The following is a 27,643-nucleotide window of genomic DNA, read 5'->3' on the forward strand; positions in this document are numbered from 1 at the left end:
TGATAAACTAATATCTGATTGTATGAGCATCAACATTTACTACCACAGTAGTACTATCAGTATTTTGTGAACTTTATGGTCTGAAACACGTCGAGTTTTTTAAAGAGATGTATGTGAGAAATGCATTGAAATCTATATCAGTCTTGAATTAGTTAAAAGAAGAAATAAACTACCTTAACACATGCTGCACTGACATGACAGCATGCTATAGTAAAATGTGGCCATATTTCAGTATTGAATTTCATTCCAACACATACTCAAACATTTTTCATATATATTATAGCCCAAACAGGAACCTTATTGCTTGACTGACTTCAGTGAATCCGGATTTAGTCAGGTATCAAAGTAAAGAGGCCACATTGATAATGTAGCAGCCTAGCCTGGGTGCCAGTCCGAACTTAGTCCCGCCCACAAGGTTTGAGTTCGGGGAAGTTCGGTCTGGCTATGCTCCATAGTAGCGCGAGTATTAAAGCCCACTGTCAGGCGATCCAATCAAATTGTCAGGGCGGGCTTTATACGATGATGGACAGATGATCAAGAGTAACGTTATCAACCATGTGACCAAAGCGCGCTTGGGTGACAACAATAATGGCTGCCGCTGGAGAGTTTGGGTGAGTAGATTCTGCTATTAGGTCTGTTCTAGAAGATATCGACAGCAAATTAATTTTAAAAGAGGAACAGAGAAACGCGATCAAGGCTCATCTTCTTATTCTAGGCGTGCAACTGCACGCTTTGATTTTTGTGGACAACAACTATGCCTCGCTTAAGATACGTCACGCACTCCATTGCTCTTATTGGTTGTAGGTCTATCCAATTGAGTGCAGAGGCATTTTTTCCTGGTTCGTTCGAAACACGCCCCATAATCACAGCTCTATGGAGCAGTATCAGACTCATATTCTGACTAGAATTGAGTCGGACTACGTCAGGCTAGTAGCAGCCTGTGTCAGTAGCTGTTTTTCCATTAGAAATCTGCACAAATCTATGTTGAAATTCTGACAATTTTTAAAATGCAAATTTCCGCAATTGGGGTATTGCTAAAAATTTGAAATACAGTTGAAATTGCACGTGAATACGTTTGTTTACATGATAAATCTTGAACATCAACATGGCAGTAGATGTAATTACTTGTGTGAAATACATCCATATTTCAGTCACAGCTCATTAGTAGTCCAACTTCTTCCTGTCTACTTCTGATTTTATTGTACAAACTAGTAATCAGAACCTCAAGGTCCATTTGCTTATCATGTGACATGCGTGATGTGAAAGAAGTGTTTCCATTGCAGTTTTGTGAAATGATAGAACACCCCCCATCAAAAAACGTGTTGTTTTTTTTCTTGATTGCAGTATTTCCATTTAACACATTTATTTTCATAGTTAAATTTTTGATGGTTAATGGAAACACACCTAATGTGACATTTAACCACTTGGAGTACCTATGTGTTTGTGGGAGAAAGTGTGTATGTCTTGTACATGGCCTGGTGAGCATATGTGTGGAAATAAGTGCATTTATGATGAGTAAGTATACTTAAGTGGCAGGTTGTCACTTGGATGTGTGCATTTCTTATTGAAGCGAGGATGGTAAAAGAAGGATCCCTGGTATTTAAGAGTTCTACGGGTAGATAGACCAGATTCTGTAATGCTGCAGTCCCAGGCAACAAGACACAAAGCATTATCCAGGACAGCAATGCACCCTGCTCAGAAGTAAGTTACTAGCAAGGCACAGGATCAGCAGTCAGCAGACAAAGGAGACACGGAGCAAGACACAGGACAGCAAAGCACCCTCACTCAGCAACAGAATCTATCCTATCTGTGAGCCTTCACCTCTAGTCCACTGAGCCCCAGTTACCACGGCTCAGCTAAAAAAGATGCTCTTTGCTTAACTCTTGATAATAATGTTGTTAAAGAATCTAAGCTTTTAACCAGCTCAGTGGCTGGTTTAACTGTGGTTATGGATCAAGAAAAGATTTAGTTTATTTCAGGAAGAATCATAATTTCATTTGCAGGCAGTCCTTCCCTCTCTATGAATGACAGAGGGAGAGTTTTCAACTGTGCATGGTCTTCCAGTGTCAATTTGAGTCACATGGTATGAGTAAATATTTCTAAGAGGTGAAGCTTTCCAATTAAATTTTTTGAGTGTGGGGAGGGCTAAGTGTTTCTAATTTCTACTTTCTAATCCATAAAAAAGATGCTTCTTTATTGCAAATAATTAAGTCATTTTTATAACCTTCACATTATAATAACTTCCCAAAGTGTGTCTAATCCTAACATTGTATCCCCTAGCATGATATAAAGCATTTGCCGTAGTGGTGTAAATCAAGGTACAACTGGATTATAAGCATTACAAACTTCTTCTAATGACTCCTTGTCTGATCATTCAGAGGATGAGTCTAGGTTAAACAGATGCCAGGAAAATGGACCTGTCTCATTGCAATGTCGACAGTAATGTTTGCCTTTGATTTGACTCTTGTTTGAAGCTGTTTTTGAGGAGCTGGATGTGATAGTTAAGTGCAAAAAAAGTTAAATTTTAACAGTGATGAGCAGGTTTTGTTGTGTAAGAACTTGAAAAGAGTCCTGACCTCCTACCAGGTCACTAATGAAGCCAAACGCTCTTGCTTTATGTAAAAGAAATGGAAACATCTGATGTTGTTAAGTTCCTCACTTCATGCTTTAGGTGCAGTTAGAGAGTGATAAGTGGGACAGATAACGATAGGATCAGATAAGATAAGAGTCAGAGAATTCATATTTATGGTTTTGGCACAAGACATTTAAGGATTTGTTCTTCCAGTACAACTTTATGCATAATCAGCAAATGCTCAGCAGAGGGAGCTGCTACACGTGGAATCATCACAGTAAGCAGAGGGTCTAAATAGACCAAGAGTTATTTATTGTATTTCCGCTGTAATGGTTTTCTAAACGTCAATATTCTAAGAATACATGTTTCAAAAGGTTATAACATTAAGGCGTGGCATGGTTAATTCATCTAGTGTTTAATAGATGCATATCGTAAAAGCAGCCTTTGAATAGCTTATATAGTTTGTCCTGTCCAAAAAAGATCAGGCTTATCCATGAGTTGCTCTATCTGTTGTAAAACTATCAGTGACATATGATGAACAACATTAGATTACTGTAAAAAAAAAAAAAAATGTCATAAAGGTGAAAAGCAAAAAATCTGTGTGGATAAAATCATGGTATATTTCACACATAACATGGCTGTTTATTGGGTAGTTGTATCTCTGTGGCTTCCAAGATCATCATCATCATCGACATCATTCCAGCAAAGCTTCATTTTCATCTGGATTTAGCTTTTGACGATTCCTAGAAAACAGAAGAATCTAAATGAGTTGCTTTTGTGTTTAGTTTAAAAGGTATGGATAGATGAACGCTACACTCACCACCATCAGGTGACCATTCTTTGCTCGGTAGACCATGGACTCCTGACCACTTTTGAAGTCAACGAACCCCTCCCTGCCAGGCTGGATATCAAATCTAACACTAAACACAAAAGGAAACCACAAAAATGAGGATTCCTTACAAGCACAAGAGAAAGTAATGTGATCAATATTTGTTACCTTCCCTGGACCACTTTAATAGAGCTCTGCTTGTCTGCAATAATACTGAGTTTAGTCAGAGCCTCGTAGAGGTAGTCACACTGCAGAACCAGATCTCCCTGAAACAATAAATATCATTAAGGCTCTTTACTACAGTAATTACCTTATCATTGGCTGATGATTATCTAAAATTGCAAAACAATTATTAACTACCTTTTGTTTGATATCCTCACATGTAACATGAAGAATGAGGAAGTTGTCACTCAGGTTGCTCACAGAAACTCCTAGAAAAGAGATAACTCAGTCTTTGACTCTTTTTATGTCTCATCTTTAAATTTTACGTCTGTAATCTCATAGAGTTAAGTTTACAAAACTCTAACCTGAAGCATTTATTCACAGAACAAAAAATAAGAAACAACTTTCTTTCTTTTTAGCAATGAGTAACCCAACTCTAAATGTACGCTAAAAATGTAATTAAAGCATTTTTTTATTCAAATTGTATATTTTAGGTTGGTCATAATGTTAAGAGTCTTTGAATTTCAATAAATAACTTATTTCATCTGTAGTGTAAACAAGTCATGCCACATTAACCCTTAACCAGTGTCAACTGAACTGGAAAATAATGTAAGGTTATTAAAAAAAATTTTGGAGTGGCATCTTCACCAAGTCTATAAGATAAAAAGTATCTATAGCCATCATAAATAAATTTTAATATTTTTTTAAAAGATCATTTTTATCAGTAAATCGAGTGAAACATGTCATACAGATGAATTAGGCGCTGAATGATGATTCTTGATCTTTTTTTTTTTCCATTTTAATTGTTTTCCACTCAGAGCTGATAGAAAAACACTACTTTTAACCTTTTATTGAAAGTATATTTATGTTTTTGAAAGGTTGAATTTACAAAATGTACTTTTAACCTCACAAAGGAGCCTGACTGCAGTTCATACTCATATCATTATATTTGACTGTATATGTTACATTGATGCATTTGTTTCTCTTCTACAAACATATATTACATTTTCTAAACACTGTTGGAACTTTAACTTGGATTATGTGTTTTGGTCAGATAGGACTAAAGTTTAGCTTTTTTGGTCACAGACTTATCCAGGTTAGAATGACTTCAAACAATTTATGGATACATAGAAAATTCCCCTCATGCCTCCTGCTACATACAGAGGAGGATCCGTGAGGCTTTGGCCCTGTTCTTTTTTTTAAAGGCCCTTGTAAAAGTATTAAGATATTTCTATTGCCAAATGTATTCACCATGCTCAATAAAATGCTAAAATTACTGTTTTGCAATAATATATCTTTAGCAAGGGTGAGGGAGTGAAGAAGGAAGTGCATGAATATCTGCCTACACAAAATAGTAAACATCAAGCATTTGTTTCGGGCTCTTCATGGAAAAAAAAATTCATCACTTGGAACCTTTCAGAGAGGTGTAATCAATCCGCTGCTTGATCTTTGTCTCCTCAACCAGGTAGGCAGCCTCCTGGGTGAAGATGAGCTGCCGGAGATGAGGCCTGAAGCCGTTTCTGTCATACTTCACCACTGGCACGCTGTACTGTGAGAGAAGCACGAACGGTTTAGAAAAAAAAAAATTTAAAAGAAAGAGGAGGCGTAAACTCTTTGACTTTGGTTTACCTTGATGTGCTCATGCTGAATGATCTGAAGGACCTTGAGGTTTATGTCTTCTAAAGCTTGATGAAAGGTTTTTAAAAAAGAGGATCCAATCATTAAAAGGAACACAGGCTTCTGTTTTTTAATAAAAAAAAATATCAGTGATGTGATCTAAACTTTAATTCTAGCATTTACTATAAAGAATAAGTAAAAATAAGTATAACACTAATAATTACCTAAGTTGTGTCACAACAATAATGACTATATGCTTCCTAACTGAGAAATAGGGCAAAAGCATTGATTTTCTGTAGCATTCTTTCACATTATAAGGGTTTCACCATAAACCTTCTTATATTTCATAAAGCAATGCATAGATATAAGATGTAATTTTGTTTTGTCCTGTTTCAATACAAGTAAAGCATCTGCACAGCATGATACCACCATGCTTTACATTAAGCATGTTAAAGCTGATGAACAGTGCAGGGCTGTTTTTTTTGGCATGTTATTTGTAATTTAAAGATCTTAAGATGCACAAATACTTTTGCAAGTCAGTTTAATTAATTGTATCCTTTACATGCACTTAAAATAAATTGCTATAAAAGCAATCCTACCAATCCTGGTGTCCACAAAGGGTCTGGATACACTGAATGGGTAGTTTTCTTTTTTCCCTTTGAACATGGAGCTTGTTTGGGCTTTTAGGAGCAGCTAGAGAAGGACAAATATGGAGACATAACTTTATGAACTGAGATTTATAAAAAATATCTGAAAAACACCTTTGAGGATGTAAAAGCTTTGATAAATGCTAAAAGGATCAAATCTACCTCACACTTCACTGTGAAAATAGTTTTTTGCATGTCTACTATGCAGCTTTTGCGCCACAAGGTTTTACAAATACTGAGGATGACACAGTTTCTTCTCTTGCTAAACAAATGATGGCTTCTTTAATGTAATAAAATAACACAAACCCTGCGGACAGAAACATGTTTAATCTGATGGAATGTGCTGCATATTTTGGACTGGAGTACACTGCAAAAACAATCCAGAAATAAGTAAAAAATGGCTTAAATTAAGTATATTTAGCCTTAATTTGAGCAGGTAAATAAGATGATTTGCCAATGGAATGAGTATTTTCACTCTTAAAATAAGATAGTTAGATAATATTTACTTGAAATAAGACGATAAAATAGTTTTTTCTTATTTTAAAAGGAAATTGTCTTGTTCCATTGGCAAAGTGTCTTACTTACCTCCTCAAATCAAGGAAAAACACACTTATTTTAAGAAAAAATAACTTATTGAGATTTATATTTTTTGCAGTGTAAGGAGAATTCTACCTGCGCCTTCCTTTGGGGTGAGATTTCTCTGACATACTGCCTCACGAGAGACCGAATGTAGATGTTCTGCAAGAGCTGTGAGACCTACAGAACAGAATCACATGTAATTTCTAACACTTTAGAAACATATAACCATGGCCAAAATTTTCTTCAGAAAATAAAGTAGCTTGGAAAATGCAATGATCACCTCCTTTAATATGGGTGGTGGTGTGAGCCAAGAGTCCATCTCCAGGACTGTTTTGGGAAGGTTTTCCTTCAGACGGGTCAGGTAGTTTTGCCTCACATAGGCCAGGTACTCGCTGTTGTCATTGCAGGCTGGTTGACTTCTGGTCATGAAACCTTTAATGAATCTAACAGAAATCAAACAAAAAGACAACTTACAGCATTGTACTATATTATACCACTTTATCACCTTCTTACAGAGATCGTCTATATCTTCTGATCACCGTAACATACTTCTTGATGACCTTGACTGCCCAAGCTCTTCTCTCACGCTCCTTCCTCGCCATCAAACTTCTCCAGCAGTTCTCAATCTTCGTGGCTGTTTGGAAGAGTCAGCACAGCATGAAATTATCTAAAATCAAGACCTAAAAATGAAACTGTAGTCTCGATTGCCAGTCATAAATCTCTGACTTTAATAACAAATCTGACTTATACTGATTTAGCATTACTCACCAGCCTCCTTCTGTTTCAGGTAGTCTTCTTTCACTCTCCAGCCTTTATATTTGGCCTGAATCCTTGTTGCTATGGTAAAAGACAATATTTTTACCTTCAAGGTTTTGAGCCCCTATATCACCCCTCCCACTAAATAAAATGTACTATGCTGTTAAAGATAAACGTATTCTATTATTTTTCTATTTTTTTATTTGACTTTTGAAGGTGCTGAAACTAGGCTGTTTCTTACCCAGCTGGTTCTTGCAGACCTGGAAAGCATCTTCTGTTGCAAACAAAGTCTTTGGATGGCGAATGAAAATCTTTGTCCTTGATGTGGAAAACAACCATTTAGGTAAATCATTACAAAAATTCTGTTTTTTTTCTTACAGAAATCTTGGGAACCCTAGGTTCACATCTACAAACCTGCCCAATTTGTACTCATCAGTTTTGTATCCCAGGTGTTTAATAAGGCATCGAACACCTTCTGCTGGGGTGCCTTTCCAGTTAGGCCAGGTGTCTGGGCACAGAGCTTTATACCTAAGTGCAGAAGAAGAGGATTTGCAGCAGTAGCTTTGGCAACAAGGGTCAACTTTATTAACCCTCCTGTTGTCCTCATTTTCTGTATACACCCTGTGTCCTTCGGGTCAAAATGACCCGAATTCACTAAACCCCAATATAAGCAGCTTAATTAAATTTTAAACACCAAATTTCATCTTGTATATTGTAATTCACCACAAAATGTGCATACTTGAGTTTTCCCTCTCCACTTGAATTTCAATAGCTTAAGAAAAGAAAAAAAATGTGCATAAAGGAGTTTCGAATGCATTTGTTTCATCTCAATTACTCCTTTTTTTTTTACTTTTCTCCACTGAACAAGTTAAGAGTATATACAAAAATATGAAAAATAACATCACCCATTCAACTAATTAGCACATGTAGCGCAGTATGCAAGTGCACAGCCTTTGCAGATATATTTCTTACACATGCAGCACACAGTATGTGTTTTACAGTCCTTCTTTTGAGGGCAGAACTGACATCTCTTCCTCTTACTTGCCCTAGCTGGGGAAGTGGCTGTGGTAGATGCATCCTCAGGTTGATCAGGAGCTGCTACACTCTGAATAGCTTTCACAACTGCTGCTGAGGCTTGTGTGCCGGGTACATGCTTCCTTCATTCAATGAGTGGGGTTACAAATGCCTTTTCTAGCTGCTAAGGAGCTGCTTATGAGGCATCCAGGTTGGGTTGATCTTTCTCCAAATCATAACGGCATTGTAGGAGGACACATCAACGATGTTGTGGAATATGACCAGGGGCCAGTGTGCAGTTATTCTTCTACAGCTATATGTTCCAATCACCTTATCTAGGTTGTCCACACCTCCTTTGTTGCGGTTATATTCCAGGATGATGATTGGCTTCCTGTCCTCGCGATCACTAATGTCGCCGTCTTTGTGCAGTGTGCTCAGAAGAACTACATTCTTGTTTTTCTTTGGGAGGTAGGAAAGTAGAGTGGTGGTGGGCATGAAGGCAAACTTTGAGAAGAAAGCCTCTCTCCTTTGACGCAAGCAATGCAGTTGGGAGCTCAGGCTTCTTTCAAACTGTACCAACCATGGTGATCTTCCTCTTCAGGAGCTGCTGTCTGATAGAGTTTGAGTGGCATTGTGGCTCAGAAAATTGGCCTTCCACTCTCTGCATCCCATAGACTAGCTGCAGCCTCACCTCGGGACCTGTATGCACCTGCTATGATTAGCAGCCTAAATAGGCCTGGAGGTCAATCTAATCCATCTCTTTCCAGCTGTCTCCATATTTGAGAAAACCCTCCAGATTTGGAGGTAGAATGTAGAAGCAATATCATGGGCATGAGAAACGGCATACCTTGTGGGTCCTGGGGTAGTCTTTACAATGTTTTGTTGTTCATGCCTGCGGCGTTGGTCATATGGTGCTGAGGACCATGTTGTTTTGCCAAGTCTCACTTTCAGTTTCAGGGTTTACTTCTTCTGAAGATGATACATCATGCTCTGGGTTGTATTCCTCTCCATCAGAAGTTGTCAGAGTTGTCTTGCTATACATGTGAGAAAATCACCTCTAAAGCCTCTTCAGTGTTGTAACGCACACTCATGGCTTCAGCACAGACACAATTCAGGGTCCTGTTATGCAGGACCTTTATAACCTCTGGAAATAACAGGTAGTCTTCTAAAGTCTGCGAAAACACCACCTTTTTTGCCGTGTTTACTTCTGCTATTGATTAGTCTGAGACACAACTAAAACTTTGTAACATTCTGTGGTTTGTAAATAACTCTGTGACCTTGATTTAAACTCTATTTGCCTCACGGGTCATTTTGACCCGAAGACCATCTTTGTACCTTTTTTTGTACAGCTTATATGGAAATGTAGATAAAAGCAACAAATAACATTTTCTATTGTCTTGGCCAATCTAGGAAAAGTCTTAAAATCTCAAGTTAAAAAAATAACATTTAGTGGATTTTTTGGGGGGTTTTAACACAGTGGCGGGTCATTTTGACCCGAGGACAACAGGAGGGTTAAATGAGGATGCTGTTCTGTCACCTCTGAAGAAAGATCTCGTATTTGCGTCGATACGCAAAGCCAGCCCGCCTGACCCTCAGGTGCTCCATGAGCCCCAGATATTTCACCTGATGTCTCACCAGAACATCATCAAAGATTGCTGCAGAACACATCAGAAGATCAACATTCTTCCTCCATTTGGCAAGCCTCTCACCACTCAAATTGACTCTTTTCTTTTTGGTTATTAGAGCTCTTTCACTTCAGTCTTTACCAGAGATGGGAAGTAACGAAGTACAAATACTTCGTTACTGTACTCAAGTAGATTTTTCTGATATTTTTACTTTACTTTACTACTTATTTTTATGGCGACTTTTTACTTCTACCCCTTACATTTTTACACAAATATTTGTACTTTCTACTCCTTACATTTTTAAAAATTGGCTCATTACTTTAGTTTTGAATCATTTCAATGGAGTTACCTTTATTATTTTTCACGTCATCAATACCAAATTCAATCTAATTTGATGGGAATCTACGTTGCATTTGACGCACCACTACAAGATGAATCGACAGATTCGGCGGTATTCATTGGCGGCAAATCGTTGCAGCTTGGTGGCGGTGGCGTTAGCATAGTAGCATGGACGACGAGATGATTGAAAATGAACACAACGGAGATCTAGTCCTATTGGCAGACATCCATTTAATATATAGGCAACAGCATGAAAAAAGTGGTTTCTACTTTTACTTTTATACTTTAAGTAAATTTACAAGCCTGTACTTTGTTACTTTTACTTGAGTAAAGAAGTTTAATCAGTACTTCCACTTTTACCAGAGTATTTTTCAACACAAGTATCTGTACTTTTACTCAAGTACGGAAAGTGAGTACTTTTGCCATCTCTGGTCTTTACAGATACAAGCTCCCACCTGGTTGCTTGGCTTCATTGGGTTTGATGCAACGCACATACCAAGGCTCTTTGGACATTAGGATCTCAGTCAGACCAGCCAAGCTGTTCTTAAACTGGGTCACCACCTGAAAATACAAACAAAACAAAACAGAAATCAAAGAAAAAAATGTTGTAACCTCTTCTGGATTAAAATCAGAGAAACATTAAGCCTTATCTGAATATCTTCTCACAGTTTCAGGTCTCTTTTTGCTGTCAGGCTCAGAGAAGGGAAAGCAGTGTCTGATGATGGCATTTTTGGATTGCTGCATGACCTTATGGGGAATAGAAAAATGTTAAAGCATCAGTCTGGGGTACAAATGGAGTAGAGAGGCTAATAAGCATAGTTCAACCACACACTGGTTTTTTTTTTTTTGGTTTTTTTTTTGTAGCTATAACTATATCTTCATAATGCTTCGATTGGAAAAAAAAAAAAAAAGAAAAGAAGGCACTTTTTGAAAGTTTGCATGTTTTTATTCTTTTGATTACTGGAATAAGAAATATCAACTACATTTTTATGCTCTTCAAAATTTACTGAAATATTTGTTTGTTTTTTCTGCAGAATTTATATATTCATCAGCCCACATAGTTTAAGTAGTAATTGTTATGCTCATTAACACAAGACAAAATGGAAATACATTGAGCTCGCCACAAGATGAGTGAGTTTTTGCTATGGTCACAAAAGAATAACAAAATAAATAGCTTGTGTCAAATGTAAAATTAGTCCGTGTAAAAATCTTGATCTTAGGTGTAAAGGCCCCTCTGAAGGGATATTTCCATCCGTTCAAAAAGATCTTGGGCTTTTTCCTCTCTACCAAGGTGAGCTAATTTTCGCAAAACTGTGTTCTTTTAGATCTGAAAAAAAAAAAAGTACTGAACTGTAAAACTGTAGTGTGGGATAGTGGTGCCATTGTGGTTTAGTGATTGGTTTGGGTTTGAATTTTAACACTGACTAGACAGGGTGGAAGGCCCATAAGGTGGAAAATCTGTCTTAAGATTTTTAAGAGCGGCTTCATCCTAGGATAAAAATGGGCTGTAGCAAAATGTGAAACTTATAATTAGCTAACAACAAGCTTTTGGAAAAGGCAGTTGTTGATTGAGCAATAGCAATGGTGACCAGACTAATGTGCTTAAGTGTTGGGTTCAAAACATAACATTTATTATTTAGTAAAGCTTTTTATCTGCACTTAAAGCTACAGTGTGTAATTTTTAGCAACATCTAACGTCCAGACTGCAGACCGCAGAAACATGAACATCTCCCCCCCACCGCTTCTCCCCCCCAACAGTACGGCGAGCGTTACGGGACAAAATGTCTTCCACGACGTGCGCATCATCTACCTTCTCAAGTGATGAGGTTTGTTTACATAGCTAATTTTACAGATAGTATTCTCAGGCATAATACTGCCATCTATTGTTCAGTACCGTCTCAGTTCATCTCTCTCAACTTGCCGTAGTTACTTTCGAGCGTAATGGGCGATCTCGCAATCACTAGTTTGTTGGCTCTGCGCTGCCGTAGCGCAAAGATGTCTGCCTCCATGGCTGCGAGACCCGCTCCTATGTAACTATAAATAACGAATTCTAAGGCAACGCAAATATTAAGGTTAAGAGGCTGAGCTCGTAGATGATGATAAATAACATAGTTATGTATAATATATTACATTTCTGACTGTATATCCCTGTAATTATTACACACTGTAGCTTTAATTCATTCCAAAGCTTGTAGATTTTAATGTAGACTTGTTCATGTGTATTTTCATGGAGGTGATTCAGAAAAAAGCATTTTCTATTTGGGGCTTTTCTATATAAATCAAATGCAGCATCATCCAAATAAATAAAAGCTTATATTCTAAATTCATGTTTTCCTATTTTGCTTCAATAAATACTGTTGTGATTCCACTGTCAAACACTGTTTAGTGTTAAAAACAATTAAAACCTATTTCTGTCCATGGAATCACAACTTCACTAAACATAAGAGACCCAGAAAAATTTACCTCTTTTCCACTTCGATACAACAAATCATTATTTTTGTCCAAGAATCCTGAAATTTTACAAAAGAAAATAGATTAAACCTATGCATTACCTTAAATACCTCTATTATAAAAGCAATGAAACAGTTTCTTGTGAAAGCTGGTATGCTAGCTGAAGCCCTTAAAATTGCAATTAAATTTAACAAATTGTGCTATGCAAAAGTATTTAACATCTATATGAATACCAAAATATTCAAGGTGAGTAAACAGGGTGTAAATTCTTTATTATTTACCAACAACACAGTATGTAACCTCTCCAGCATAGTGTAGGAGGCGGAAGTCTCCTCTTTCCAGGGTTTTCCTTGTACTTTTGTTTGCAAGTTTGTGTCTGTTTGAGGAGGGGAATCAGTTGAAGTTATTAAAATATCTGACAGTGGTTGATGTTTAATTGCAGAAGGGTGGGTTTTCCAAAGTAAGGGACAAAATCTTACGTGACAAAGTGCGGATGACCACCCATCTTTTCCTCCATCTTCTCCAGAAAGGTGAGGTCGGTGGCCTCCCCAGGACGCAAACATTCCTCATCCTATCAGGATAAACATTTTTATCAAGAGGCATGTGTACTTTACTCTCAAAATATATTACGTTCTTTATGAAGGACTCAAACTTATTTAAATATTTACCAACAACGAGATGATTCCTCTGAATTTCTCCTCCACAAGATCACAGATGATTTTGTTGTTAAAATATGGCACCGGCTCCCACTGTGCCCAAACATTGGGAATAATTACAGCAACTTATGTTATGTTTAATCTAAGGTCCATCATTAGGTTCTATGTTCTACGTATACGGACAAAAAAAAAGCATTATTACCTCTATCCCTTCCAGTTCATACTCCTCCTGCTCGGATTTGAGTGTCAGCTGGATAAAGAGCTGTTGTAGCTTCTCGTTGCAGTAGTTGATGCAGAACTGTTCAAAGCTGGAAAGAGTATAAAACTATTATTACTCGTTGAACTTTTTGCATTAAGATGATTAAATGTGCAGGAACAAACCTGTTCACACTGAAAACTTCAAACCCGTAGATGTCCAGTAGACCGATCACTGTTTTCCTGTAGGGATCCTGCATATAGATACAGATTTGTAACAAGAGGGAAGTTTATATGTTGTCTAAAAAAAAATTATAACCCTTTAAATGTTTCACATTCTTAATCCAAACAACCAAACTATAAATTCATTTTTGTTTGTTTTTTGTGTCTTTTGATTGATCATAAGAAAGGTTAAAAGAATTGTGCAGAGGAGGAAAGAGTAAAATCTTTATTCATATTTTTTAACAAATAAAACCTAGAAAGCATATGTGATAGTAAATGACTCTGCTTGTGTGTTTTTTAATTCCAGTTTACAAGCAAGTGTTTAGCTAAAGCATCAGAGGATTGTTGGTGAGAATTAGTGAACATTATGAAGATTAAATGACATAGCTGAGAGTAAAGTTGTGGAGAATCTTAAAACAGGGTCAGGTTTGAAAAGCTTTGAAACAGGGAGCTTCTCAATTCATCAAAAGACATCCTGCAAAGCTACTAACAGGGTTGTTACTTATACGAGAGCAATAATGATGAAAAGCAGCCAAAAAGCCCACGGTTACTCTGGTGGAGCTAAAACTAAGTTCAGGTGGGAGAATGTCTGAAAAGAACATCTTCTTTACCAAACACTCCAAAAATCAAAAATAAAAGCTGATGCAACAGAACCTTTGATGTATAAACAAATGTGGAGAAAGGACTTATTGTCATAAGGATGATAACTGTAACATTCTGTTTACTTTGTAAGTCGCTTTGGATAAATGCTTCTGCTAAATGCATAAACAAACAATGTTAGAGCTGGTAAAAACTAACACTGCACATCACCTACACCATCAGCATGGTGACACATGGTAGAGGCAGCATCATGCTGTGGTAATGTATTTCTTTACCAGGGGAACTATGCGGTACTCTGTGGTACTCTAAACCTAAGCACAGTGAATACTGTGGATGTGATGTGGCAAAATGTGAAAAACTGCAGCCGGTATAAATTGTTTTGCAAGGCAAAGCATTTTGCAAAAAGCATATTTCGTTCCTTTCTATTAAATGTAAGATTTAGTTTTTCTTTTTTTTTTCTGCATAACATGCAAGCATACAAAACAACTGCTGACCTGGTTAGCCAGGGATTCGTTGATCTTGTTGACCAGCCAGTTGAAGGTTCGGCCATAGGTGGCTTTGGCAAGAGCATCTCTGGCATATACTGCATGTTCCACAGAGAGGGGGCTGAGCACCTTTAGTAGCAAAATAATGTGAATGTTTAACTGCAAATAAACATCAACAATTGGTCAGATGCATTCAAAAGTTATGGGAGGGTCACCTCTTCTGTTTTGGCTTCTATCTTTCTGTGGGTTAAGCCCTGCTGTAGCACCTGATTAGGAATCCCCAACAACTGCAAAAAGGACAGACAAAAAAAAACTCACTCTCTAATAAGAGTACACTTAAGAAATCAGCTTTACAAAGACAAAATGTTTACTTTTGACACCCAGTGCATCTCCTGGTTGTTTTTGATTGCGGCGTATCCTCGTGCATCTGCTTCAAACTTAAGATTCCCCAAATGTAGAACGCTGGCAATAATCCCAAACAGGTGCTGCATTATGCAAGATAGAAACATTCTGTTAAATAAGTATATGATGCATAGTTAAACCTAATGATAAGTTGGATCCCCTCACCTCCATGTCCATCTCACTGAAGTCTATGACAGACAGGGCTTTACGCACTGTCTTCCAATCACTTTTATCATTGATGGAGCTAACTTTGGCACAATCCCCCTAGAGAATGAAAAACATGAAACTCTCAATAAAAAAAGGTTTTGCAGCATGAGTAAACTGAAAGATGAAATCCCTCTAACCTGCACCAGATAACGGTAGTTCTTGCAGTTTCTCTCCAACCCAAGCCAGCGCAGCAGATCCTCCTCTCCTCCTTCAACCAGCTGGTAGAAGATGTGGAAGTTTCTCTCTCCATGGTTCTGATGCACCACACGGGACTTTTCCAGTAAGTAACTAAGGATGTGACCACCAACAGCTCCACCCTGAGGAAAAGGTCATCTTAAAAATATAATTGGTATCTTATGTGTGAAGATTTAGCTTATTAGGCTGTAGTTATTGTTTATTTTTTTTATTTTAGGTAAATGTTTCAGATCTACCCGATGGTCAAATTGGATGTCCATGTATTTCCCAAAGCGGCTTGAGTTGTCGTTTTTCAAGGTTTTGGCATTTCCAAAAGCCTGCAGGTTTTACAACAACAAAAAAAGTTAGTCAAATGCTTGATTTGAAATTACATGTTTAGCTAAAACAGGGCATGACATAATCCATCACTGACTTCAAGCACTGGATTGGAGAGAAGCAGCCTGTCCCGGACATTGTTCAGAAGTCTGGTGCTTGGACAGCTAACAGCGTAGAACTGAAGAATTTTTTTAGAGGCCTCTGTCTTTCCAGCTCCGCTCTCACCTGAGATCAGGATGAAGTGGTTGTTGTATTCGGACAGCATGGTCCGGAAAACATTGTCTGCAAGAGCAAAACTAAAAATACAGAGACAGGTTAAGGGATAGAAAAAAAAGAGTGATTTTCCTTTGATGAAAACTGTGCTTTATCTATTTGCTCTATCTACTTTATTTAATTCAATTCAACAATACATTATTAATCTCCAGTAACTTAAATGTTATTTTTTTTTATTTATGCTCACTGTTCATCATAATGTTCTTTACTTTATGAAGAATTCTTCTTTGTGGAATTATCTCCAGAGGTTCTAGAGGAGCTAGAAGCTCTAACAGAACAGATCAGGCCTTCTTAATTAGCTTGTCTAGCTTTTTAAAGTCAGTAACTCTAATACTGTTACCTCAGCAAAGGATGGATTAAGAGATCACACTCAACAGATCACACTCAGCAGCCTTCTGCTCTCCTTGGAGAGCAGAAGGCTGCCATTGTGTCGCGCCCGGGGAGCAATCAGGGGTTTAGGGTTTTGCTCAGGAGCCTGAGCAAAACCCTAAACCTGTGGGCTGTGGGGATCGAACCAGATACATGCAACCTTCTCAAAGCACAAGCACACTGCTCTATCCACTTGGCCAACCCTCCCCTATAAAGTGAATGACAGGCGCACCTGACATCTAACAACCATACCATGCATATTGCTTTAGGTTAATACACTATATTAATGTTGCTATGTATGCTTCCAAAAAAAAAAAATAAATCCACCATCCCCCTTCTTTCTTTCTACAACTAGGCTACTGATACCAAGTATCCAAAAAGGACAAAAATATCAGTGAAAATCCCTCCAATTTCAGAGCATTAGACAACAGAGGCAAAAAAACGTAAGAAAAACAAACCCTCTTTTAAAAATGGAGGAATTCAAGTCAAAATAGCAGAGCTACTCGAACATGCAACCACCTTAAGCATCGCAATCATTATTCTGTTGTCTAATCAAATTTAGAATTGACCAATTTAGGTCCTTAGTTCAAATGTTTTTGTTCATTGGATATTTTGCAACTCCTCACACAATTTCCACATCACAATATAGATATTTCAATACCAAACCGTCTATTGATTAAATTTGTTTATTATTGTTGTGATTTATGTTTCTTCATTTAAACAAATGCTACCCAAGTTTGAGGTACAGGCGTAGAGATGGGTGCAGATTCTGAAGTTTGAATAGAGAAGCTAAGGCCAAGTCTTTTCTCTAAGACTACATTAAAATTCACTATTTGGACAAAATGTATCTTCTATGAATTGTGACCAGGGTTGGCTTTTCATGTGGACCACATGGGCTGTTTCCTTTGCTAGTAATAGAAAGAACTTTCTTTCTTTTTTGTCTTGTGTGTTTAGCTTTTTTTTTGTCACTTAAATACATTTGCTTTCAATGGAGTGTTGACTGCTTGTTTCAGATAACAGAGAGATCAGGTAGCATACATTTTGTGGGGCTGCACTGCATTTGTTGCATCCTGTTGTGGAATCTCTTAATTTATTTCATTTTATGTCATCAGGGAATAGAAAGTAGGGATTAAATATTCTATTTAACATTTTAACAAATTACTCAGTATTTAACCTCCACAAATACAGTGCATTGAGAAATACGCCATTTATTAGGGAAGTATGAGCTTTTCAAAATTGAAAGAGAAAGAAATTCTTTGTTTTGTTTTCAATAATTGGAAAAACAAAGAATAAAAAGCTGTTCTGGCCAAATGAGATACAGTAAAACTTACTGGCCAATGCAAACTATGTGTGTTTGCGAGCCTCAACTTGGGGAAAAATCGCGGTTGCAGAATCATGCAGTGGGGATTATTTTCCTTCAGTTTATTAGAAAGGTTGAGGTTATTGGTATAAAGGCTATAAAATAGTTGAGACTATGGTGGGCATTTATCCTTCAAGAGGACAAAAAACATTAAAAAGGAACAGACATGATTTTATCTCTATATGAAAAATACTAGTAGAAACATATCTAGAGGATTTTCAGCTGTACGAACAGCAAAATGTTTTTTTTTTCTGCTCCACGTAAAATATAAATGCATGCCAAAACTTTCAAATTGCCATATAAAACTAAAAAATTTTATTTTAAGCATATTTATTGCACAAAATCTTGATCAAACTTATTTCAGTTTGAGATAATGTAGACAGGTTCAGGGCGTGGGAAAACTTCTGCAATTCTTTTATGCATTAATTTCCTTCCTCTTTGTGTTCATTCAAAATAACTGAGGTTGTGAAAACTATTCTTTAAAAATTAAAATATGATCAATGCTTTTCACAGATGTTCATGAATCTTTATACTCATTTAAAACATGTTTATAATATATAGAATAAATAAAGAATTTACATGTGAGGCGGCAGCTCAAAGAAGTTAATTCCCATATAGGTATCCATTTGCTTCTTGCTGTAGTTGTCCAAGTCTTTATACGGGTTGACCGACACCAGAAGCGTCCCAATGTAGGTCTTTGAAAAGAGACAAGGACATGAAGTCATGCTCTGCAGCTCTTGCACATTCAGTGATAATAAAACAAGTTTTCCTAATGATAACAAAATCCTCCACCAGCATTATATTTAGTTTTGTCCTTTACCAACAGCAATAAGTTTAATTAATCACTTGTCATCATGACCCAGTGGTTGGTAGTGACCTTTTAAGTGCTCGCTCTGCAAATTAAAAGAATCAGAGCTGCTATCTCAGCAACACAAGGTGACAGATTCAGCAGAAGGTAAAATGCCACATTAGTACAGCAGGGTTAAAGGCTGGGAGCAGTGAGGTTTCATTAGACTAAAGAGAATGAGCTGCACAGGAAACACCCACATAAATCAGATTTTCATTGAAGCGTTTCCTCAGGTTGTCCAGAAAGGCACTCTCACTAGTGTAGGCGTCCAGGAGAACAAAATCCTGGATGCCCACGCGATCCCGGGCCGTCAGGGAGGCCTCCATGTTCCTTAGGATCCGGTTACACCGCTCCTCTAGGCTCTGTGTGGAAACATCAACAATATCCCAAGGAAACAAAAGAATTAGCTACGTGTGGAAATAATGTCATTTTTCAGACAAGTCAAACACTGTCAACAGTAGATGTGGTGGAGGAAAGGTCGATGGTCACCCTTTTGCTTCTCCATGGCCACACTTTCTACTTTAACAATGCCCCCAAGTAACATTATAGCTGACTTTTTTCATTTCTTGTTTAAAGTATGATCCTTTTATTTTTATAATTTTTCTAGTTTTTGCTTTCAAAGCCACTAAAGACTAGATAATGGACTTATATAATTCTTTGCTAATCGCTGAGCGTAGATTTAACATTGTTGTTTATGTAAACAATTATTTATTTATTTATTTATCTATTTATTTTCGTTTATGGAATACCTTTAATATTTTACTAAAATTAAGCTTAATGCTGTTGGGATAAGAAAGTGACTCTTTTTTCTAATTAGTTGGCCAAAAGTTATGGTCCAACTAGGACAAGTTTATTAACTTACTGTAAGCTAACATTAACCTTTAACCTGCAAAGAAGTTAGCACTGTCATTACCCGATCCGTACCGGAAGCACGATCCGTACTATCAGCTCATTTGCGCCTGCGCAAACAGAATAACTTCCGGTGGCAATATTTCCTTTTTCTTACTTTTTTATTCTTTTGTATTTTTTAGAGGCATGGGTTTCTTTTTGTATATCTTTGTATTTTCGTCAATATTGCATTTTCTAAAAATAAAAAAACAGAAATACATAAAAAAGTTCAATAGCCTTGTGATAGTTACTTTGACTGCTCTGAGCATGCGCAAATATACGTCACACAGCATAAATATTTAAATTTGTTTAAATATTTGATTTACTCTGTACTTAACTATGCACTCCAGCAGTACTGATCCCACAATGGATTCATTTGCTACCTTTCGTGACCTGCAGTTTTTCATAATATATTCCCAGACTGCTCTTAGCATGTCTGATGATGACGTCAAGCAATACAATGGATTGAATTTAAAAAGCATCTATTTCTTCCAGAAAAGTCTTCAATATTGTCTTTACGATGTAGTTTAGTATTCTTTAATTATTTAAGGATATAAATAAAGTTTTTTCAGTACCGTAATTACATTATTTTTTGGCGACCCGGAAGTTATTCTGTTCGCGCAGGCGCAAATGAGCTGATGGTACGGATCGACAAGCACCAAGTAGTGCTGCTGTAGCTATGTTTAAAATCCAGGCTATCACAAAAAATGTAAATAAAGATTTACAATGACACCATATTCAGCTCTACTATAAGTGCCCTTACAATTTTTTGTATTACCTTATTATTTTGATAATTAATTAAACAAAGAAGCTTGAAAAAAGGATGCACCTTTTGAGCCTCATTAGCATGTGGGCAATCAGTTTTAATTGTCACCATTAATCTTTTAATCCACTATGCAAAAGAACTGCTGATAAGGCTTTTATCTGTAACTTAGACTAAAGAAGTCTCTCTGAGAGGTTAAACATTTTAACCGAGGAAAAACTCTTCAAGAAAACTTACCCAGCTCATAATTAATTCTAGAGTTTGGAGTTATAATTTGCAATTAAGTAAATTTTCTTGCCTACATTTTTTTTTTTTTTATAAATATGGCAAAAAGTTCAAATAGCAAAAAAAGATAAAGGTCTTACTTATTTTTTGCTGAGTTTCTTACATGTTTGTGGACCCCGTCTTTTCATTCAAAACTAGAGTCAAAATAAGAAGCAAACATTCCGAGACTGTAAGGCTAAGGTACAAAATGATTTAAAGTATTACATGGAGCAAAATACAGTGGTGATTTCCAGTGATTTTCTTTTATTAAAACATGGGCAAACCAAATTTGACTATGTAAGCTAGGTGTAAATGTGATAAAAAAGCAAAACTTTGGAAAACAGGTCTACATTATCAGGGTTAATTAAAAGCCTAACTTCACTTGGCTTTTAACATACATTTTTTGTATTACTTTAAACAGAATTATATCCATAATTATTTGGGTTTTTTATATTATAGATGTGTTTCTGCACTACAGTGAATAACCGTCAAACCTAATAAAATATATATAAGTATGTTCCTTCAGTGTTTGGTCGGATGCAGCCTTTTTTTTTATTTGTCAATCTTTCTCTCTGTTCTTATAGTTTGTGCACCATGGAAGACATTTAGACAAATGCCAAAATTTCTGATAAAATATATCTCCCATTGGGCGCCTCACTGGCTGCATATTTTTGCTTATATCTGTGGATTCCAGTTAGTGTCCTTGGCCACATCCGCTTTTCTCAAATAGAATCTAAATCCAGCCATCTCTATCTTATCTGTCCCTGTGTTTTCTACACACCCATTAATGTTTTTTTAAGTGTAAATACCAAAATAGACAACTGAGACTGGAAAACAGGTTTTATCTTAAGACCAGAATAGGTTCCGACTACACCTACAGCAACAATAGACAGTTTTAAAGCACAGTTAAGAGATACTAGAGTTGACTATTATATGAATAAGCTATATACCTAGTTACTTAAAGTAAAGCTTAATTCTGCCAGCTTATAGTTAGTGATTCATTGCACTTTAATTATGGCAGTATGAAAGCCCTTTGGTATCATGTTTCAGTAGTTTGCTTTTTATGAAAGCTGAGCTGACCTGCTGTTAAATCACAGTAACTGAGACTAAAAAACATTCTTGAGGAAAATACACTTTTGAATTAGTGACAAAGCAACAATTACTGATATAATTAGCCCCTCAGGTTTAGAAAAGTAGATGCAAACCAGTCAAAAATATTTGGTTAGAAGTCGAATTAAAAAATAACCTACTCTCTGGGTCCTTGATGCCTGTCTGTGCCCCTCTTCTGTCCTTCCAAACTCAACTTGAACATCTGCTTTTATTAGGGGAACACAGGAAACACTGATGGATCACAGTCTCAGTTTCCCCTAATAGGAAGCCATAAATTATGTAGTGACATTTAAAAAGGAAGTGTATCCACTGTTGAATATGCATTTATCTTCTTTTGCTTTGTTTTTGTGAATAGACAAAAATAATAACACAGACATGCGTGTACGCTTTTTTTTAACCATGCAAAACTTAGAAATTGGGATGTAAGAATACAGATTGCATACTGCAGTCTTTAAAGCAAAAGGCAATTTTTCGTTTCGATCTTGAAAACTTTTTTTTTTTTCACCCTTTTCCAATGTGATAGTCAATAAATAAATCAAAACAATTTGCATTATTTCATCTCCTAATGATTTTTTTTTAGTTTTGCTAGATTTGTTTTACAGTAAAACAGCTTTCAGCACAGTTTATATTCCATTTTGATCTTTTATTTATATCTGCAAAGACAACAGATTGTTTTCAATAAGCTGCTCACAATCTCCAAGGAAACGTGATTAAATGACTACAGTATAAAACATCTACCAGTAGGAAGTTGCTCTAACTGTATTTATTTTGGTTCCAGCAGGAAACAGACTGCCATCCCTTCATTGCTTTATACTTCCCTTCGAATATGTTAGTTTTTTGTTTAACTTGGAATTTTATTAAAATCCTAAACAAAAACCTTTTTGAGTTTTTTTGTCTATTTTCTTCCAGTATGTTTAATTTTAGAGTGTTGCTTCACTGGCTTTATTGACTCTTTAGGTGTCTTTGTTGTTTTCTAGGTGGCTTTACATCTGGATTTCTCTCATTGCTTTGTCTTTCTCTCTGCATTTGTAAACAGCTATCTCGTTTGTAGGCCATGTTGGTCTGGTTGGATGGATGGATGGATGGATGGATGGATGGATGGATGGATGGATGGATGGATGGATGGATGGATGGATGGATGGATGGATGGATGGATGGATGGATGGATGGATGGATGGATGGATTTATTGATTGATTGATTGATTGATTGATTGATTGATTGATTGATTGATTGATTGATTGATTGATTGATTGATTGATTGATTGATTGATTGATTGATCCGTCCTTGGGAAAGGAATGCATTTTTAACAGAAGTCATGCTTGAGAGTCAGAATAAACCTTGGACAGCTATGTGATCATCACAGGCCCAACATAGATTAAGAAAAGAAAACTTTGCAAACCCAGAATTACGTCCAAGCTAATTTAGAGCAACCCTTGCCGGACTGGGAAAATATCCAAGCATTATAGAAAAGGACTTCACTAAGATTTGAGTTAACTGCAGGTGAGCAAATTGGAACTCTAAGCTTTTTTCTGACCACTTTTATTCAGATAATATAGTAATATTTTATTGCACCTGAATGCTCTTTGTTACTAATTGCCTACATATTAAAAAAATTATCTTTGTTTTTCTTTTTCTTTGGGTGGATATAATATAAAAAGTTAGCCTGCTCTACATAACACATTTTGATAGACAATAATCAGAAAAAAAAAAATTAGTATGGATAGCAACAGGTTTCGATGCAGGAGAGCAAGGTTGTTTTGTCATATCATGTTTTTTGAGTATCCAAGTTATTTGCTGAGTGCAGAAGACAGATTGTCAATCAAAAGAAAATGTGAGCTCTGGAAGAATATTGCTCGCTGTTATGATTTATTTAAAACTAAATGGAGCTGGCTAACTGATCTGTTTACAAAATGTGAAAAAGATAAAACAAAATAAACTAAGCAGCCACATTTCAGTATGAACAAACACAGAAAAAAAAAAAATATATCTGAAGAGGAAAGTCTATCTGACTTGAATATCATCACCTGAGAGGACGCCCCATTGTCCATGTCCATCCAGCATGGTGCTGGATCCTGTTACCCAGCCACCAAGTGGCAGTTAGCCTTCTGAAAGAGATAGCACTCCTCATGGGCTACTGAGTGACACCACTCATCACTAAGGGCAACATAAGTTTAGGGGGGCTCCAGGTGTCTGAGGAAACCTGACCTCCAACACCCCTCCCAAAATGTTCCCCCCCCGAGTTACACACACCATCACCTGCTTCTCAATGGTCAGCCCTGGCATGCTTGAAATAAGATGTATTACTTGCTGACAGATTTCCAAATGAAATGTTTATTTAATGAGATGGACTAGTCATTTATCTTATAGGTTTGTTCCTGAATAGATCATTAAAAGGATTTTATAACAATCCATTGGCAGTAGAAGCCAAAACAGAATATACTGAATTTAAAGCATTAATTTTGCATCACCCCTAGTCAATACTGATATCAGAAATTACCTCGTAACATACAGCCTTTTACACATTATTTAATCACCTATTAGTTATAACTATTACAGCTTATGTGAACTACATATACAATGAGGAGTGGCATTTAAAAATGTATTTTCTAATACTGTTATAGTTTTTTTAAGATTTAATTGATTAAAAAAAAAAGGTCCCCAGACCCTCTCTTAGTATGACTATGCTTTGAGATATTTTCCATTAACACCATAAACAGTAAACGGTTCCACCTCCAGTCACCAGACTGACACCACCCACATGGAGCTCTTTACTTTTAAGGGGTCAAAGTAACAAAATCTTAAAATATTGGATGCAGCAGTAAAAATAGACTTCTGCCCTTCAGCTGCTGCAGGGATGATAGAACTGAAAAAGTTCAACCAGCCAAAGATAACGATGGGGGAGTTTTAATCAACCATCACTGCATCCATCCTCTCCTTCTTCACCATCTGCTATGCTGCTGCCACCACCAGGGACAAAGACAGCATATCATTCGCTCTACAGAGAAGGTGTTGGGCTGCAGTCTTCCTTCTTCTCAGGAGCTGTAAACCTCTAGGATTTTGGAGGAGAGGAGGGAAGATTGCAGCTGACCCCTCCCACCCCGGACACAAACTTTTTCAGACTCTTCACTTTGGTAGAAGTTTCGTTGTTTATTTATGTTACCTATATGTCTTTCTGTGTAGCACCTTATTACTGGAGCAAATTCCTTATACTATAGTACAAAACCCAACTTGGCAATAAAGCTTTTTCTGGTCCTAAAATTGTCTCTATTTTCCTTGTCTGAGAACACTTAATGAGTTTTCATGAAATACCACTCTGACAAGCAAAAATACTAACCTAATAGTGCTGGGTTCCAGAACCCAAACATGAATAAAATGTCAATAATAAAAATAGTAAAATATTATTAGTACTGAAGGAAAAAATACATCTGCACAAGTTGATGAATGCATGATTAATGATTAATGCAGACGGACAGCAGACCATCTTTACACAATTAAACCGAAATGAAAAACATTGTGACTGAACTTAAATAATGCATGTTTCTATGGTTACTACAATAATGACACACTGCAAAACAGCAGGTATACCTTCATAAAAGGAGACATCTCCTCTTCTGCTTTTCTGGAGATTGACACAAAGTACCTCTCCAACATGCCGTCTGCTAGTTTCTTCACATTGTGTGTAAATGTGTTTTTACATGTTTATTGAAAAAACAACACTGAATATTGGCAGCCACTAGTGAGCAACCATCATCCGGTGCACCAGCCAGAAGTGGGCATCTCTAACTTGTTGCAAGAGGGATTTTTTTCTCCCTTTATGAGCTCTAAATAAAGCACAGTGATGTTTTATTAAACAAGTCCAATCCAGTTTGGTTTGCAATATTTTGGGTGAAGCAGGTGTTACAAACAGTTGGTGGAGGTAAATCCAGCTGTTTAGATTTTAATGTTTTGGCTCATAATCCGACCATGGCTCCTTTTCTGTCAGGGGGTGGTTGGATCCAGGAGCTGACAAGGTCAACTTTTTTAAATTTTCCAATTGTTTTTTTGTTTTATCTTTAAAATTGCCCTTTTTAGATGTTTATTTTCTTTTACTCTTGCAAGTAAATTGCGCTATAAATAATGCTTTTGATTATCATCATTATTAGTAATTATTATCATTATCTCTAACACCATGGCAGAACTTCCAATGTCCTTAACAGCCACTTGTAAACTGCCAGTGGTAACAAAATTTAATAGTTAAATTCTGGTTGAATTCTTATTGGTAGATTACCATAAACATGGTTACATGTTGCACACACAATTTTTTTCTTTTTCTTTTTTTGCCTATGCAATCAATTTAGCGCTCATTATTTTGATTCTTTAACCTCAGACTCTATTTGTCTGCTCTAGAGAGGTCTTTAGGCTTAACATTTCTTACTTACCCTTTCTCTGGTCACTTTATTTTATTTAAAAAATCAGTTCCCTTTTAAGTAAGTAGGGCTTAATGTGCTCTTAGGATAAGATGCAGGCTGTTAAAAAAAACATGCATCATGACATAAAAGGACTTGTTGAACAAGATCTTTTTAAAAGGTGTTAGCATACGTTTCATACTATTAGGTATACTATATAAAATAATTTACCTCCCTCACTTCCAAAGCCCTGTGTGTCATGGTTGAATCAACCTTCAGTGATGATCTTCAGTCCAGGTGTACACAGGTGTGCAGAAACAATCCAGCAACGGCTTTAAAATCTGAAATTATAATCCATATTTGATCCTCCTCAAGTCTAAGAAGTGTTTAATTCATTCTCTCTTCTGACGCTTTATATATAAAAGGCAATACTGCCCTAAAAAAGACCTGGCAGCACAATCCAGGACAGAAAAGGGGAGTAACTGCTGCCTCCAGCTTGGCTACTGCCCCTGCTTTGACAGTAGCTATACTGTAACAGGCCACCTGGTTATGGAAGCAGGGGGCTGCTCAAACATTAATGGAGCTGAGGCAGCAAACATTCATTCAGCTCTTTACCTGAGTGTTGAACTGTGTGTTTAAGAGGGGTGTGTGGGAGGGGGGGACATAACGTGTGTGTGTGTGTGAGTGTTTTTATGTCTATGTCGGTGCAAGTATGTAATACAAGGTTGTTGTAACCTGATCCAACCAGAGACCCACTCTCACCCTCCTCCTCAATACACACCGGAAAGGTATTCAGTTACTGATCTTTGATTAGATGGATGTATTTCAAAGTAATTACCTGCAATGTTATAAAACTAGAAGGTAACAGACTACTTCAGCATTGTAAATGAATTTACTAGAGTTAACAAATTTAAAAAAAAACTACTCAATTCAAAGGTCTCATTTTAATTAATTTTTCTAAATGCATTATCAAATACATGCTATAAAGTTGATTATCAAAATCTGGGAAAAAAGGGAAATCTGGCTTCAGCAAGAAAGAAAAATTATAGTATTTTTTTTGGACATGATACTTTTAAGATAATATTTTAATCAAGGCAACAGAAAACTAGATATGCAGGAAGTAGAAACTGGAAACAGTTATCATTGTTCAACACTATCAACGGATCTGCAACCTCAACCCTTTCTTTTTCACTTGGTGAGGTCAGCCATCTCAGGCAATGTGGTCTTGTGGTCTAATACCATTTGTTTAAATTTTAACATTGCTTCCTGTAAGCATCAACAAAGCTATCTTAAATTACAGCCTCATGATTGGGAAAACCACATAGTGACACAAGAGAGCAGGATGGAAAAAATCCTCATTAACATGATGTAATCCATTATGTAATACTTACACATTGGATGGATGGACGGACGAACGGACGGACGGAAGGATGGATGGATGGATGATAGAGCTCAAAGCAGAAACAAACTAGATATACAACCATTTAACCTTAAACCTTACAGACCCTGTAATA

General features: G+C 36.7%; 1 protein-coding gene across 2 annotated transcripts; it reads right to left on the minus strand.

Moving 5' to 3' along the window:
• Positions 1-2,863: 2,863 nt before the first annotated feature.
• Positions 2,864-26,666, minus strand: myo1hb (myosin IHb). Of its 2 annotated transcripts, none has more exons than XM_038293627.1 (32): positions 26,361-26,666; positions 18,918-19,079; positions 18,450-18,565; positions 15,966-16,164; positions 15,790-15,870; positions 15,496-15,675; positions 15,317-15,415; positions 15,121-15,234; positions 14,965-15,036; positions 14,759-14,878; positions 13,629-13,696; positions 13,450-13,555; positions 13,260-13,340; positions 13,071-13,162; positions 12,873-12,967; positions 12,604-12,650; positions 10,807-10,887; positions 10,596-10,701; positions 9,714-9,831; positions 7,577-7,690; positions 7,404-7,480; positions 7,175-7,243; positions 6,956-7,040; positions 6,687-6,849; positions 6,500-6,583; positions 5,780-5,873; positions 5,193-5,248; positions 4,977-5,112; positions 3,762-3,832; positions 3,570-3,667; positions 3,393-3,492; positions 2,864-3,315 (listed from the first exon to the last, which is right to left on the minus strand). In XM_038293627.1, exons 1-32 carry the CDS (start codon positions 26,388-26,390, stop codon positions 3,289-3,291), a joined length of 3,141 nt encoding a protein of 1,046 aa, XP_038149555.1. In that variant the 5' UTR covers positions 26,391-26,666; the 3' UTR covers positions 2,864-3,288. The 2 variants fall into 2 exon arrangements, with proteins under 2 accessions (XP_038149555.1, XP_038149554.1); XM_038293626.1 differs by lacking the exon at positions 26,361-26,666 and adding an exon at positions 21,883-21,944.
• Between the last annotated feature and the right edge of the window lie 977 nt (positions 26,667-27,643).

The sequence above is a fragment of the Cyprinodon tularosa genome, unplaced genomic scaffold, assembly GCF_016077235.1.
Source record: "Cyprinodon tularosa strain WSP-4 unplaced genomic scaffold, ASM1607723v1 ctg33, whole genome shotgun sequence".
NCBI lineage: Eukaryota > Metazoa > Chordata > Actinopteri > Cyprinodontiformes > Cyprinodontidae > Cyprinodon > Cyprinodon tularosa.